Source organism: Dromaius novaehollandiae, chromosome 1, assembly GCF_036370855.1.
Source record: "Dromaius novaehollandiae isolate bDroNov1 chromosome 1, bDroNov1.hap1, whole genome shotgun sequence".
Taxonomy (NCBI): Eukaryota; Metazoa; Chordata; class Aves; order Casuariiformes; family Dromaiidae; genus Dromaius; species Dromaius novaehollandiae.
Genome location: NC_088098.1, coordinates 88570231 through 88583957, shown reverse-complemented (window position 1 = coordinate 88583957; position 13727 = coordinate 88570231). Strand labels below are relative to the sequence as shown.

The 13727-nt window shown below is 40.9% G+C and overlaps 1 protein-coding gene and 1 long non-coding RNA gene across 4 annotated transcripts in view; one reads left to right on the top strand and one right to left on the bottom strand.

Annotated features, from left to right (window-relative positions):
* The window catches only part of WARS2 (tryptophanyl tRNA synthetase 2, mitochondrial), a 45315-nt gene extending 44190 nt beyond the window's left edge, over positions 1-1125 (bottom strand). For 2 of the 3 annotated variants that reach the window (XM_026104863.2, XM_064519456.1), the window contains exon 1: positions 968-1125. In XM_026104863.2, coding sequence (XP_025960648.1) covers positions 968-1021 — 54 coding nt within the window. In that variant the 5' untranslated portion in view covers positions 1022-1125. Of the gene's footprint in view, positions 1-360; positions 851-967 lie in introns of those variants that run through there. The other variant, XM_064519450.1, reaches the window with a different exon arrangement.
* Positions 946-10725, top strand: LOC135329751 (uncharacterized). The gene is made up of 2 exons (XR_010391364.1): positions 946-1028; positions 1425-10725. It is a non-coding gene; the product is annotated as an uncharacterized LOC135329751 (long non-coding RNA).
* The last annotated feature ends 3002 nt before the right edge of the window (positions 10726-13727 follow it).

The window sequence follows — 13727 nt, the reverse complement described above, 5'->3', positions numbered from 1 at the left end:
CAAAATCTCAAATGCATGAAACAAATTCAACCACTATCATGACCTGTCAAAGTTGTGTAAGTACCAAGATGGAGATTTGAAATACATCCTCTGACTAACTTTCAGACACCTACACAATTTTTTTTCCAATGGAAAAAAACCCAGCAGACAGCAAACAGGAGTTCATAGTTTTTAGGTACACTTAAAATTGGAAGATAATGCTCTGGGGAAAAGCGGGGAAAAAAAGACCAGTGCTGAAATCTTTAACAATGTCTAATGGTACTTCAGTGTTTGAACAACTGGCAAAACGTGGTCTTTGAGGACTTTTTTTTTTTTGGCTCAGTTATTATTATGTTAACTGAAACATATCTGGAGACTTACCTGGTATACCACCTTTTCTCCATGGTTCAAGCCATGACATTCTTCACAGGACAAGGATTTAGGATTTGTACATGCACAAACTGTAGCAGCTTTAGAATTACTTGGAGTATGCACGCACACCTGGAGCCAGTCAAGAGCAGCCACTGCTGCCTAGATTCACACCCTACCACACCCTTAATTAGCTTCGAAGTGGGCACACAGACCCAGAAGGATCCTTTTCTCTTAATACCTTCCCCGCACCACAACACCGATCTTAACCCCGCCGGCAGTGATAGGGCTCTGTCAGTGATCTCCCAGCGTGGGTTCACACGCGGATTTCCTCGACCCTGCAGAGCGCTCGTGTCAGCCTTGCCTTTCCCGGCAGGCCTCGGCCTGGACCCACCAGGGCGCCGGACAGCTCCCTAGGGGAACGGGGGCTGAGCCCGCCGACCTTCCCCTCTGCCCTGCCCTATGCCCACCGCAGCTACCGCGCATGCGCGGCGCCGCTCCGCTGCACGGGGGCGGTCCGACGTTTGGGCCGGCCTCGCCTGCAGCGCGGAACTCAGCCCGGGCTGGAGAGACCAGGGAAGGGCTCCGCGGGAGTGGGGAAGCGCCCCGGACCGGTTACCTGGCCGAGGGTCCCGCGATGCAAGGCCCGGATCATGCCACCCGGTGTCGCCATGGAAAAGGTGGAGAGGGGCCAGGGGGGAAGGGAACCAGGAGAGAAGCGCGGAAGAGCCCGCGCATGCGCATAAGAAGGAAGAGCGGCTCGTGGGGCTACAGAATGCGCGCGCGCACCGCCCGGGGGTGGGGGGAAGGGAACCAGGAGAGAAGCGCGGAAGAGCCCGCGCATGCGCATAAGAAGGAAGAGCGGCTCGTGGGGCTACAGAATGCGCGCGCGCACCGCCCGGGGGTGGGGGTTTCCAGCGGTCGTAGTCACGTGACGGGAGAAGGGCGCAGGTGCTCGCGTGGTGCGTCACGGGCCGACGGTTGGCAGGGTGGTCGCGGTCGCGCTGTGCGGAGGCCTCTCAGGTCTGCCTCGTCCTTACGGCAAACTGCAGTGCTTCTCCCCCTTTTTTCCACAGTTCCCTGCCTGATGCAGAGGTTGGCCTTCAGACTGCCTCCCCACCTCGGCTGTGTCTCTCCCCTGGGGTCGCAGTTCCCTGTTAAAGCTCCAACGCCTCCCTGGCTCCCCACTCCATTCTCTTCAGGGGCACTGACTCTTGCCCTGTGCTCTGGTGCTCTGGCCTTGCTGAAAAATCCTTCCCATCTCTGCCCATCACATTTATCCTTCCTCATCAAACTACCCAAGGTTAATCCCTGCAGAAGCCTTCTGTCTGCCCTGAACTTACACCACTTGGTGCTGTACATAAAGCCCCATTTTACTTGCAGAGATGTCACTTAAACAGCTCCCTTTAGCTTTAACCCATCACACAGCAATCCACCACCACTCCCCCAATTCCAGTCTGCATCTGTGCACATAGTCCTTCCGCTGCACCAGAAAACAGAACCAAAACAAATTAACACTGAAGTTAAGGTTTAACATGTTCTCAAAGACTTTGTACCTCAACCTTTCCTGCCTGGTCTCTCAGGGAGGATTCCCAGTTTCTACCCAGCCATAAATGCAACTCCCAGGGTGGGAAGCCACAGAATATTTGTTACTAATTTTCAGGTGTTGTAAACTGGGGATCATTTGCCTGGTTGGAAGCATCTGGGGCAGTGAGTATGGGAAGCTATTATTGCATTATTTGTGGAATCTGAAGCCAGTAGTCAGAAAAGAAGATGCAGTTATAGGTTTGTATTAGTGATAGTACACAGCATATTGGTGATTCTTTCCAGTAGACAAGTCAGTGCTGAGCAAGATTAATTCAGACCCTATCCCTGAGAACATTATCATAAAATGCTCCTAACTGTAAAATCTTAACCTAATTTTAATAGTTAAAAACACTCAAAGTTTATGAAATTATTTAATTATTTTCACTTTGATGCATTGGTTAATAATAATTTTTACATTTTAAAACTATATTTACAGTGCTTAGTACATTGGAGCCTAATCTACATTTAGTTCTCTAGACTATACTATAATACAAATGGTAAAAAAAATCTACTTTGCACAGTCAATAACAGTTTTAACTTTAAGCCAAAAATTGTGCACATGATTTTTTCCAACATTTACATCATCACTATAAATACTGTTATTGGCATTGTTAATAATTTGGGCTGAAAACTTCCATGCATGGTGTCCATCTTACGCTGAAATTTTTATCAAGTTTTATGTTTCAGCAAAAATGTGTCAGCCATATTTGAGAACATAATTAGGCAAAAAACATGTGAGGCTGCTTGAATTATAGGCAAGAAGCTGAAAAAAGGGAAAGTCCACATGATGTATTCTGAGATTTTCCAGTCCTAAGACCAAGACAGGCAAAAAATACTAAATGTGAGCCTGTGGTTGCTCCACTAATATGAGACTGAAGATGTACTTTGAGTGAAGCATGGGGTGACATTCCAGGTGGGGTCTACTTACTCATTAGCCTGTATCTCACAATTAGAATGGTTCTTGGTTGAAGACTAATTGGAGCAGGTAGGGTTTTGTTAAACTAAGACAGTGAAGAAGGGAAGGCTGAAAAGGCAAATGGAATATGAACTTAGTTTCAGAAAGTTATAAAGAAAATGAGATAATGTAGAAAGGAAATACAAAGACAATTTTTCAGTTGTGAAGAATTTAAAAGCAAATTCTTTTCCAGTATGTAATTACAAGGAGAAATCTTCAAAGCATCTACTAAGTACAAATATTTTAATGTTAATATAAATCAGTAAGTCAGACATTGGTTTCAGGCAAAATGATGAGGAGAAAAGCTATGTGTGATTCAGGGATAAAAGACTAAAGAATGAAGGTATAGGTAATACTACTTAAAAAGAATGGGGGAAATAGTTTTCTCAAAGAAACCTAAGTTTAATTTTTGAGGTTATTAGAATTTGCATTAAGAAATATAACAGTATAAAGGCTTAGATTTTTGTAACATCTTTGGCTCAGTACCATAGAGAATTCTAAGTAAACATACAGAAAAGCATATAGTAAATGGACTAAGGGCTGACTAGCTGGCAGTTCTCCAAAAGTATTTGTCAAATTTGAACTGGGAGACTTTTCAGCAGAGTTCTACAGTAATTTGTGCTTGGCCCTACTCAGTACTGTTACCAGTAATTTGGAAATAGATATTTAATGATTTATATTTAAATATGCCCTTGACACAAATATTGACAGAGTTGTAAATAACATCAAAAACATGGCGAGCACTCAGACCACTCCGATAATCAGTCTCTTAAAACAAAGTCTGTTTTAAAATTAAACTGAAAATGAACTAGAAGCTTGAGTTCAAGTTGTTATTTTTCTCTTCAACCAGCACTGAGCCTGAATTATTACTTTGAAGTCTTTCTTGAATCCAAACTCAAGCTGAACAAAAATTTGCACTTACTAGTTTACAATAACTCCTAAAAACACTCTGCCCACTACTGTAACATAAATCTAGCAGGGGCAGAAGAATAAGCAGGGAATGTTCTTGGTGCAGGAAAGGAGGGATAGTGATGTGAATGTGAGGAGGAGGACAACAGGAATAGGCTGGCTTGAGAATCCCAGAAAAGACAAGAGGGTGACATCCTGAGAGAAGTCCAAGTTAGGAGAGGCAAAAGATTTCCTGCTCATACTGCTCATATGCACTGGTCTCAGATCTCCCGTGGCTGCCAAAAATCTTCTGGCCTTTATAATGATAATTGTTCCTGGACACTTTTCCCCTACCCACGTTACCCCAAACTCAATGTGAATCCATTCAAAACTGTTTATATGTGCAGAATCTGTTATTGAACCCAAATTAGGAAAATACCAGTAACAGCTGAATACGAATGAGGACTCAGGCAATGTATGACTAGTTCAGTTCTCTGGGTTTAATGCAGCCAAATTCAAAGTTGTTGGTTTAGAAACAAGAGTTCTAGACCATATCTACCAGGCAAGTGGCTATCTCCTAGGTAGCAATGATTTTGCAAAAGATTTAGAATTTGTGTTGGATAACTCTATTTCAACTCAAGCAACTATTTCCTAGTGCAATCCTGTGGCTGAAGTGGTGAATTAAGTGGTTTTTGAGTCCCCTCTGGGGCACTGGGATACCAGTCAGCAAATACTGAGTTGACTTTGGGTGTCCATGTTTAGGAAAGGATACTGAAAAATCAAGGAAAGAAGCTGCAGAAAATAGTCATTAATGATTTAAGCATTACATATTATTTATATATATATATATATGTAAAATATAAGCATATATTCCAATAAGTGATTTGTTAAAATGCATGATAGTGCTAGGAGCAGAACCCAGAATTTGGGATTCCTTTATCCAGGTAGAGGGACCTCCATTACTGGGCTACAGTCCACAAAACTTACGTTCTCATAAAGCCTTTAGCAGGCAGTGCTTTACACGGGTCCCAACCTTAGTTAATCTACAGCATGAACAGGGTGCTTGGAATTAGTCAGGGATGTGTAATGGGTTATCGTCCACAGTCTCCTGTGCCTTACTTCTTGTAGAAATTAGGAGCTGTTTGGTGGCTGTGGCAGCAGATTGTAAAAAGAAAGAATGGTTAAAGAGGCTGAACAGATTTTGAAAACGTGGTTTATTACTTGCACTGTCACAAAGTTCTTGTGTGATGCTAGTCTAACCATATGTACTAAAACAGTTTGTATTCCTAATCTGAGAAATTAGAGCAGATTTCGAGAAATTCCATGTACTCCCAGATAAAAGCTCAATCTTTGCTATTGTGCTTCTAACATACTGTATGCTAAACATATAAAATAGCTTGAAAAATTAGGACCTATGTCTATCAAGTTGAGCACATAAAATTAATGAGTGTTTTATGTTTTATGCTTAATCTCTTTGTGCTTTAGCTTCCATCTTTAAAATATAGTAATAGCTATCCAAGTCAACATTGTCAAAATAATTTCACTAATAGTCATGAATTATTCAGATGATCTGATAAAAGTTAACAAACATACAGAAGGAAATTAGTAATTTTCTGTTCAGCAGAGGGTTTATGATAGAAAAATTGTATGGTAAGGAAGTTTTAGGACACCACTTTGAATAGAAAATATTTTTTTAAATGAACAGTGAAGCAAGACCCTTTGGAAAAAATAGTACGCAATCTTATAATCAGAGATAGTATCATAATATATGCAAAGAAGAGAGGGAAATGAACTAAAATTGCATCACAAACTTGATGCTGTCACTTCTCAATTTCTGAGTGTTTGATCTTGCTCTTTCAATGTAGCTTGGAGGAGGGATAATTATTATTACAATTGTTTTTGTTGTTTGCTACAGTATTGCTCAGGTACAGTCTGAAATGGGGTCCCTTTGTGCCAGGCGTTCAAACACACACAAGGAGACAGCCCCTGCTCCAAATAGCTTATAGGCTAAATAGACAAAATGGACACAGATTAAAGAGTGTATTTATACACAGCATGATAAATGTGTTGGCAGAAATTGCTGTGTAAATATTGTTATTCCCATTCTTTTTTAAATAAAGGGAGTCATTAGAAAGAGACTAGCTGAATGAAAAAGCAAGAGAAAGGGAAAAATAATTCAGAAAAAGAATTTAGGCAAACTAGAAAACACAGAGAGAGGAGACAAGATAGGATGGAATCTGAAGAATACAGAGTAAGAGGAGAAGTTGGAAAAGTCCACCCAAAAGCATAGAAAAGAGTCCAGTCAAACCCTTCACATTCCCACAGAAAAAGAACATCATTTGAGACATATATGTTGGCACAGTTTAAAAGTGCATCTTTGACATCTTGGAGGGCCTGCAGGTTAGCAAGACTGGCTGAAGAGGATGAATCAATTACTCTTTACCTGTTTCATTTTACATTTTACACATGCTGTGGAAGAATCTGACCATTTTAATACCTCTGTCTGTTCAGAGAAGCTTTGGCAGCATAGTCATTTGAAAGCTCTGAGGATCTGGCAGAGAGAATGAAGAAGTGTTGTGTTTTGCATGCTTAAACTGTAGATAGGATCATAGTGTTGCGGAGAACCGTATACTGCGAATTCCATGGAAAAACACTATGCAGGTAGCCAATCAGAAGTAAAAACACCTAGAATCTTCTAAAGTCTGTAAACCTTTTCTCCCTATAATGTCAGGAAAAAGAAATCTGGCCTACATGCTCTTTTGTATTATCATCAGTTATGGTGACTGTGTTCTTTATATTCATTTTGAATCTGTGTTTCCTGTCATGAGCAGATTAAAAACAGAAGAGAGCAGAGTGAAAGTTTTCTATTGCAAACATCTGTGTCTGAGAAAGGATTGTATTTCCATGTCCTGGAACATCAAGGGGAAAAGCTTGCCCTCCCCAGACACACACCTTTAGTTTTCAGCAATAAGGAGTTTATAGACAAGGTTGGCTTACTACAGTAAATAGAAAACCTAAATCTACTATTATTTCCGGTGGTTAATCCTGCCTGGATGTCTGAGGAGACCTTCAGTCATTCTTCCCAGCAGAGACGTATCTTATTCTATATCCATACAATGTTTAACATATTTTTAGGTGTTAAATAAGCAATGCTTTGAATCACTTATGTCTTCTGTATCTCAAATTCAGTTTTATATGCAAAAATTGCTGTTTAGATAATGTTCTTAAGGACTGTTAATAGAAATGGAGAATGGAGATATACATCATCTATAAATTAAATGAAATCCACAAGCAGAAAAAAGATGGTTATGTTAACAGACTTAATGAAGAAAAAATTAGTGCTGATGTGTCATCCATGTCCATCTGCTTTTAAAGAACGCAAGACTGGAAAAGGTAGAAAAGATGTTTTAAGAACGACTGGAGGCCAGATATACAGTACTTTCTCATATTATCTGATATCCTTATAGGAATTTAGCCCTGCAAAGGAGAAAATGTATTGGTTTAGATGCTGCCCCCAGACCTTCGTATCTTCCACATAAGCTCCCTCCTTTTAAAAGTACTTCTAGGTACTAATGTGCATTCAGTTCAAATACCATCCAAAATATATTTCACTAGATTCACGAATTCCTTCAAACTGTGATACCCCCGTGTAAGCCAACCTGGACAAATCTGGGAAATAATGTAAGAAAATCATCCTCTGGGCTAGTTCTCCAGTCATAATCTTCATGGGCACTGAAGAGGCTTTTGTTGTATGCAACAGTAATTCTTCATTTCTGAGAGGGAAGCACCTCTTCAAATAATAGTCTATGGACTAGTTTTTTACTTTGGGTAACGTTACTAGCAAGGATGGTCTTATCTCTGCATGTCATTTCCTCGTATACATAATCTCCTTCAGATATTCCCAACTGATAGTGGTATTTCCACATCCGTGAACATATTAAAGGCTCTTGAGATTGCAAATTCACATCTAAATCAGGGGTCATTAGGTACCAGCCACTTTTGAAAATTAATTGATGTAAAACCCATCATGTATTTTTATAAATTAAAAAAATATGCCCTAGTTCCAGTCTGAATTGGTCTACTTTCACTTTCCAGTTTCAGATTTTATAACCTCTTTGCCTGTTAAGCTAAAAATCTTTATACTTTGAGAAAATTCTGCTTTTAATGAAAGTATATTTTAATTTTTTCTTAAACAAACTGCATAGACTGAGTTTTTCAAAACTGTCATAAAACAGGCTTTACATACTTTAAGTTACAATTGTAGCTCCTGTCTTAATCTTTTCAGATTTTCAACCTTTTGTATTCAGGGTAAGCACCAAAATGTGCCGGAGTCCTACAGTCTGCTTCTACTCAACTATCTGTAAAAAAATGTAGAAGTGTCACTAAGAACATTTGCAGGTGATGTACAGATTGCTAGAATAATATATATAAGCTTATATATCTGAGAATATTGTTAGCTACTGCATCACTGAGAATTCATGTTCTTTTTGCATGATCAGAGATTTCTATATTCCCCCAACCTGTAAGCGTGACTTATATTTTTTTGTTTCCAGGTGTGTCACCTTTCATTTATTTGTGTTCAAACATGTTGCTTGAATGAGTTCCCCTTCCTTCCAAACAATCTTGGTGTGTATAACTGGCTGTTCCTCAATTTTATCATCCTACTAAATTGTGCATCATCTGCAAACTTTACTAGCATGCTTTCATATTTTCTTCCAGCTGGTTAATAAAAATACTAATTACTAAGCTGAGATCAGAGGCTTCAAACCTGTTCAGCTGGTAATGATTCAACAGTCAATTGCTTTTCTTACTCCATTTAATGTACAGCTTAATATACACTCCACTGATTTTCGGATGTTAGTTTTAAAAATCAGACTGTCATGAAGCACCAAATTAAATACTTTACAAAAACGCAGATACAGCACAGCCAGCAGTATTTCTAGATACCCAAAAGACTAAAGTATATAAAGTAAAATGTAGAGATGTTATAACTATCTATAAGAAAACAATCAAACATATTAATGTAAAATTAAATAAAATCCCCAGATAAGGATTTTCAATGTTATTTTTTTTATTTTACCTTTCATATACATATTCATGACTCTGTTCCAGCTATTGTATTCCCATCTGGGGAACATGGTACACCTATGGTTTAGGGGATACTTCAACTGGATTTGCAGCTGCTTTGTTTCACCAGCGCAATGAAAAGTTGCTGAAATAGATTCTACACCCTTTGCTTTCTGTGCTCCAAATTCCTGCTGATTTGCCACCTCCCACCATTTATTTTTCTTGGGATAGACAATCAAGGGGAGACATTATCCCCTTGTTTGTATTCCCTTAGCCTGTTGCCTGTCCTTTCATTCTCCTGTGTGTGGCTTCTACCTCAGTGCTCCTTTCTACACTTAACTTTATCCTGTGAATATACCAAATTCCCCAGGCTCATGCAGTCCAGCTCCCCTCGTATGCCAGGCTGGCACTTAATACAGATGAAGTAATTAGTTGCCTAGAGCAGCAGATTGGTGGGGGTAATGGCAAAATTCCCATACTTATGCTACCTGCTTGTCTTATGGCACAGACTCAGGCAGCCAGGCCGAGTGCTGCTCGGGAGGAAGGCAGAAGACTGCATGGGTGCCAGCTCTCGCTGGGCAAGAGGGCAGTAGTGCCAGGCAACGTCAGCCCCTACTTCTGGCCTCTTGGTGGTACTGGGAGCAGCAGCTTAACTCCTCACCTCTCTGTCTCAGCTCTTCTCCTTTTCTTCATCCCATGGCAGAAGTGGCCCTGTCCCTTCTCGTTTGGGCAGCAAAATAATCTTGCCCGCATCACTGACAAGCCTGGAGCCAGCCCTCTGCACGTGCCCACTTTCCTCTCCATCTTTCCTCAAAGGAGGGAGCTCCTTTGTTCCCTTTCAGTGCAGAAAACAAGCTTTCTGGTTCCCACCTCCCTCTTAGCTTGATTGTTAAGAGGATCTGGCACAATAGGTGCTTTCCTCACAGATGCTTAGTATGAATGGCCATATTTGCTGTTATTTTTTGTAACTAAAAGTTGCTTTGTCTTTGGTTTTTCTTTTTCCATGTAGAATTCTTCCTTTTAGACTGGCCACCATCACCCATTGTTCTCAATGAAACCGAAACTGCAGTTGCCTGGGGCGGGGGCGGGGGAGAGGGGACACAACACGGTGATTGCCTGTAGTGTGAGGAATCGTAAAACACAGATCTGCTTGGAACAATGAAGAAAAGCCGTCTCGGAATGGCCACCAACCGAGGCCTGCTGTGGCGCTTGGCTGTGGAGAGCCCTGGAAGATGGCAGCCATGGTGAAAGACAGCAGTAGTCCATGGCCCAGCCTTCAGGCTCTGCCTGAGGGAAAAACGTAGGCACACACTACAGAAAAAAACATTAGTTAATTGCAAGAAGTGAGTGAAATAAGGTCTTTATGCAAAATTGCAATGAGCGTCACTTACATGGGAGCTAGCAATGGTTTTAGCCCATGTTGTAGGGGAAGGTTGGAGTACTTTTTGCTGCTCTCTGCCATTAATGCTTTAACTCCCCCTTCAATACTAAAAGAACGAAATTCCTATTTGACAGTTTTAATAGGAAGCAGTTTTTGCCAGAGAATAATAAGTGTTTCATCTCTGAAAATGTGATATTTTTCCACCCTCCCTTTTCATTGGGCGGCCTCCTGCCTCATATACTCTTGGGTAGTTGGATTCTGTATTCTGTTACAAGATAGAAGACAAAAAGAGGTCTAATAATGGGTGGTCCACTTTTTAAGTCCCTTATGTTTTTATTAATTTTAATTCCTAATCAAGTGGATGTATTCAAATGCAACTTTGAAATATCCAGAATTTTTTTTTGTAATCAAACTATACATACTGTACTATGAAGGAGAATACACTGTATTTTTAAAAGATGGAAAAGAATAAGCAATAAAGCATGACTAACTTTGTAAATTCTGCCTTAACTATGGAATCTTTGTTTGCCTCCAAAACATACATTCCATGACAGAAAATACTTTAAAACATAATTAAATTTGAGGGTATACATCATCAATAATTTAGCAAAAGCTGCAGTGTAGGAATGTTGTGATTATTTTAGAAAACAAGTATTGTGATTCAAGGGAATAAATAGGCAAGATTTTATTTAATAGAAATTCAAACTATCCAGGTAATTAAATTCACAGTTAGCATACTCAACCAAGTCTAGCTGTAATCTATTAAAATCCTATCTACATAAACATCAACATCTTGTCCATACTTTTACATTTATAATTTTATAGGATAAATAGTCATTTGCCTCCATTACTCTTCACAGCAAAAAGTTTTCTCTTGAGAAGAAATCTTAACCCTGCCATAGAATGACACTAGAGAAAACCTTTAATAGTTATGCCTTGAGCCATTTCAGTGCTTTTGTACATACACTGATAAAGCTGATCTTTAAAGATTTGATATATACTGTCTCATTTTCAGAGTATGGACTGTAATTTCGTTAAAGGTAGCGATACATCTAGAATGATGAAGCTGCATTCTCAACTGAAACACTGAGGTACTGGTATAATACAATTCATAATGTGATACTGGGAACTGAAAGGCAACTCTTTGATTTAGAAACAACCGTAAATTGCACTGAAACTGTGCTAGCTGCACTCCATGCCCACTAAATGAGGGAACAAGTAAATGTCCCTTTATTTAATAATAACTTAGACAAAGGAGGCTACTGCCCAAGGTAAACATTGAAAGCAGGGTCAGAGAATTTATTAGAGTGACTGAAACAGTGAAAAACAGGAGGAAACAGGCAGAAAACAAAACGCAAAATCACGATACAAGAAATGAAGTGAGCACACAATGGCCTTGAAAGAAATCCGGGAGAAAGAGCTTTTGGGGCAGTGTTGCCTGCAAAAGCAGATTTGGATCACGAGCTCAGCAACAGCTTGTTCAATCTTGCTGGATTTCAAGAAAAGGTCTTTGTAATAAAACAGGGTTACTTCAAATAAATACCTGGCTCTTGTAATCAATTTCTCATTCTAATGGAAACAGCCTGCTATGTCCAAGTACTGGCTAACTGATCAGGCCACAATGAAGTTAGAGAGAAATAACAGAACAATGAGGAAAAACAGGGAGGGAGGACAAAGAGACATTTTAGAAAAAGACATTGCAAAAGGCAAAAGCAAAGGCAGACTGAAGAAAAATTACAACTCATAGGAAATGAATCTAAGGCAAAGCACAGGGAGATGAAAAAGAATATACTAAAGACATAATATATTCTTCAGTGTGATAGTCAGTCACTTGGAAGATACTATTGGCTCTGGGAAAGAATAATCCCTAAAGCGCATGTATGTATAAATTTTTGATAAACCAGAAGACCCTGTCCCTCATGTCTGATTGCCATTTCAGAAATGTAGCTCTCTTGGACCATGCAACAAGGCATCACGAAGGAGGGTTAAAACTCGTGAAGCTGCTGCCCATTTGGAAAACGCTCTGGCTCCTTTCACATCTGCAGAGCATTTAGCTGCTTGCATCTGGTTGTGTTTGCGCAAATATAATTCCATATTCACTAATAATTCCCGAGGCTAAGGGCCCCTCTCCTGTAACCTTGTTAATATTCTCACAAGGCCTGGTGTGAACGCCTCACAGCATTTGGATTAGAATTCAGTCTGGTGGGTTTTTTTCCCCCCTGTCTCTTACTCTTTCTCTCTCTCGTACTTTTCTGGCCTCCAGTTTCCTGGCCACCCACATGACGAGACACTCTCCCTCCCGCTCTCTCCCCATTCTCAGTTTCAAGGAATTTCCTTTTGTCAAAGGCAAAGTGTGATTGACATATTTTCCCCCTCTTAAGTGCAGTCTTCTTAATACTTGATTTAACTATGTCCTTATGGGGCTCGTATAATCATTACCTAGGTGAGAAAGAGACCCCCTTCTCCCTCCCCACCATCCGATCTTGGGCTTCAAGCTACAGACTGTTGGCTACTTAGCACTTTTTACATGTTTTTTATTCACTTTTTAAAGACATTTTTATTAATTTGGTGCTGGTGAGGGGTTCCAGATTGACAGCTTTGGAAGCTGAAGTCCTTTACTTGTCTACAAAACACGTACTACCAAAGCAGAATGGCAGGCTACCCTTGGGCTCTGCTGTCAAAGCACCTCACCCAGGGCAGAAAAATCACCTTCTCCCCCATCCTTTCGGGCGAGAAGGGGATTCAGTTTTCCAGCCAGTCCTCAGCCCCATTGCTAAGACTGACAAAAACAAAAATGAGACAGAGCTCACCTTGATCACACTGTAACAGGACTTAGGGGCATAAAATTTTACTGGTTCACTTCTGGTCACTCCTTTAGACAGCATGAGATATGATAGTTTCCTATTGTTCTCCAGTCTATTCTTCCACGTGAGCCTGCACAGCACACACCCAGCTGGGACCCTGAGGCACCTCCCAGGGCCAACAGCCACCTGGGCCAACCGCTGGGCCAACTGCTGGCCCATGTGTGTGCCCTACTCCCCAGGACACCCCCCCGCAGCCCAGCCAACCAATCATCATGTGCTCCCCCCCACCCCCACCCCGTGGGAGGCCTGCCACGTTCCGATTGGTCGGTACCTACCTGGGTCCCCATGGCGACCACCTGCCCGCTATGGTGTGCAGTGGTGGTAGGGCAAAGCGAGGAGGAAAAGCGGGCGTGGGGCAGCGCTGTAGGGCTGTGGCGGGGGACAAGGATGTGAGGTGTTTACAGCCTAAAAATACTTTTAGACAGTATCAAATTCCTCCTTTGGCATGTCACTTACACTGGGCCAAGAACTTCTCCCAGAAAAACTCAGCATTATGGTGGCTATGGGTTGGGTGTAGAAATTAAATCGAACAAGTTGCTCAGACTGAGCAAGACAGCTCTGATACAACTGAAGTTTTTTCAACAAATTTCTGACTAAATATTTGCAAGATCTTGGAGCACCTTTTAATCAATACAAT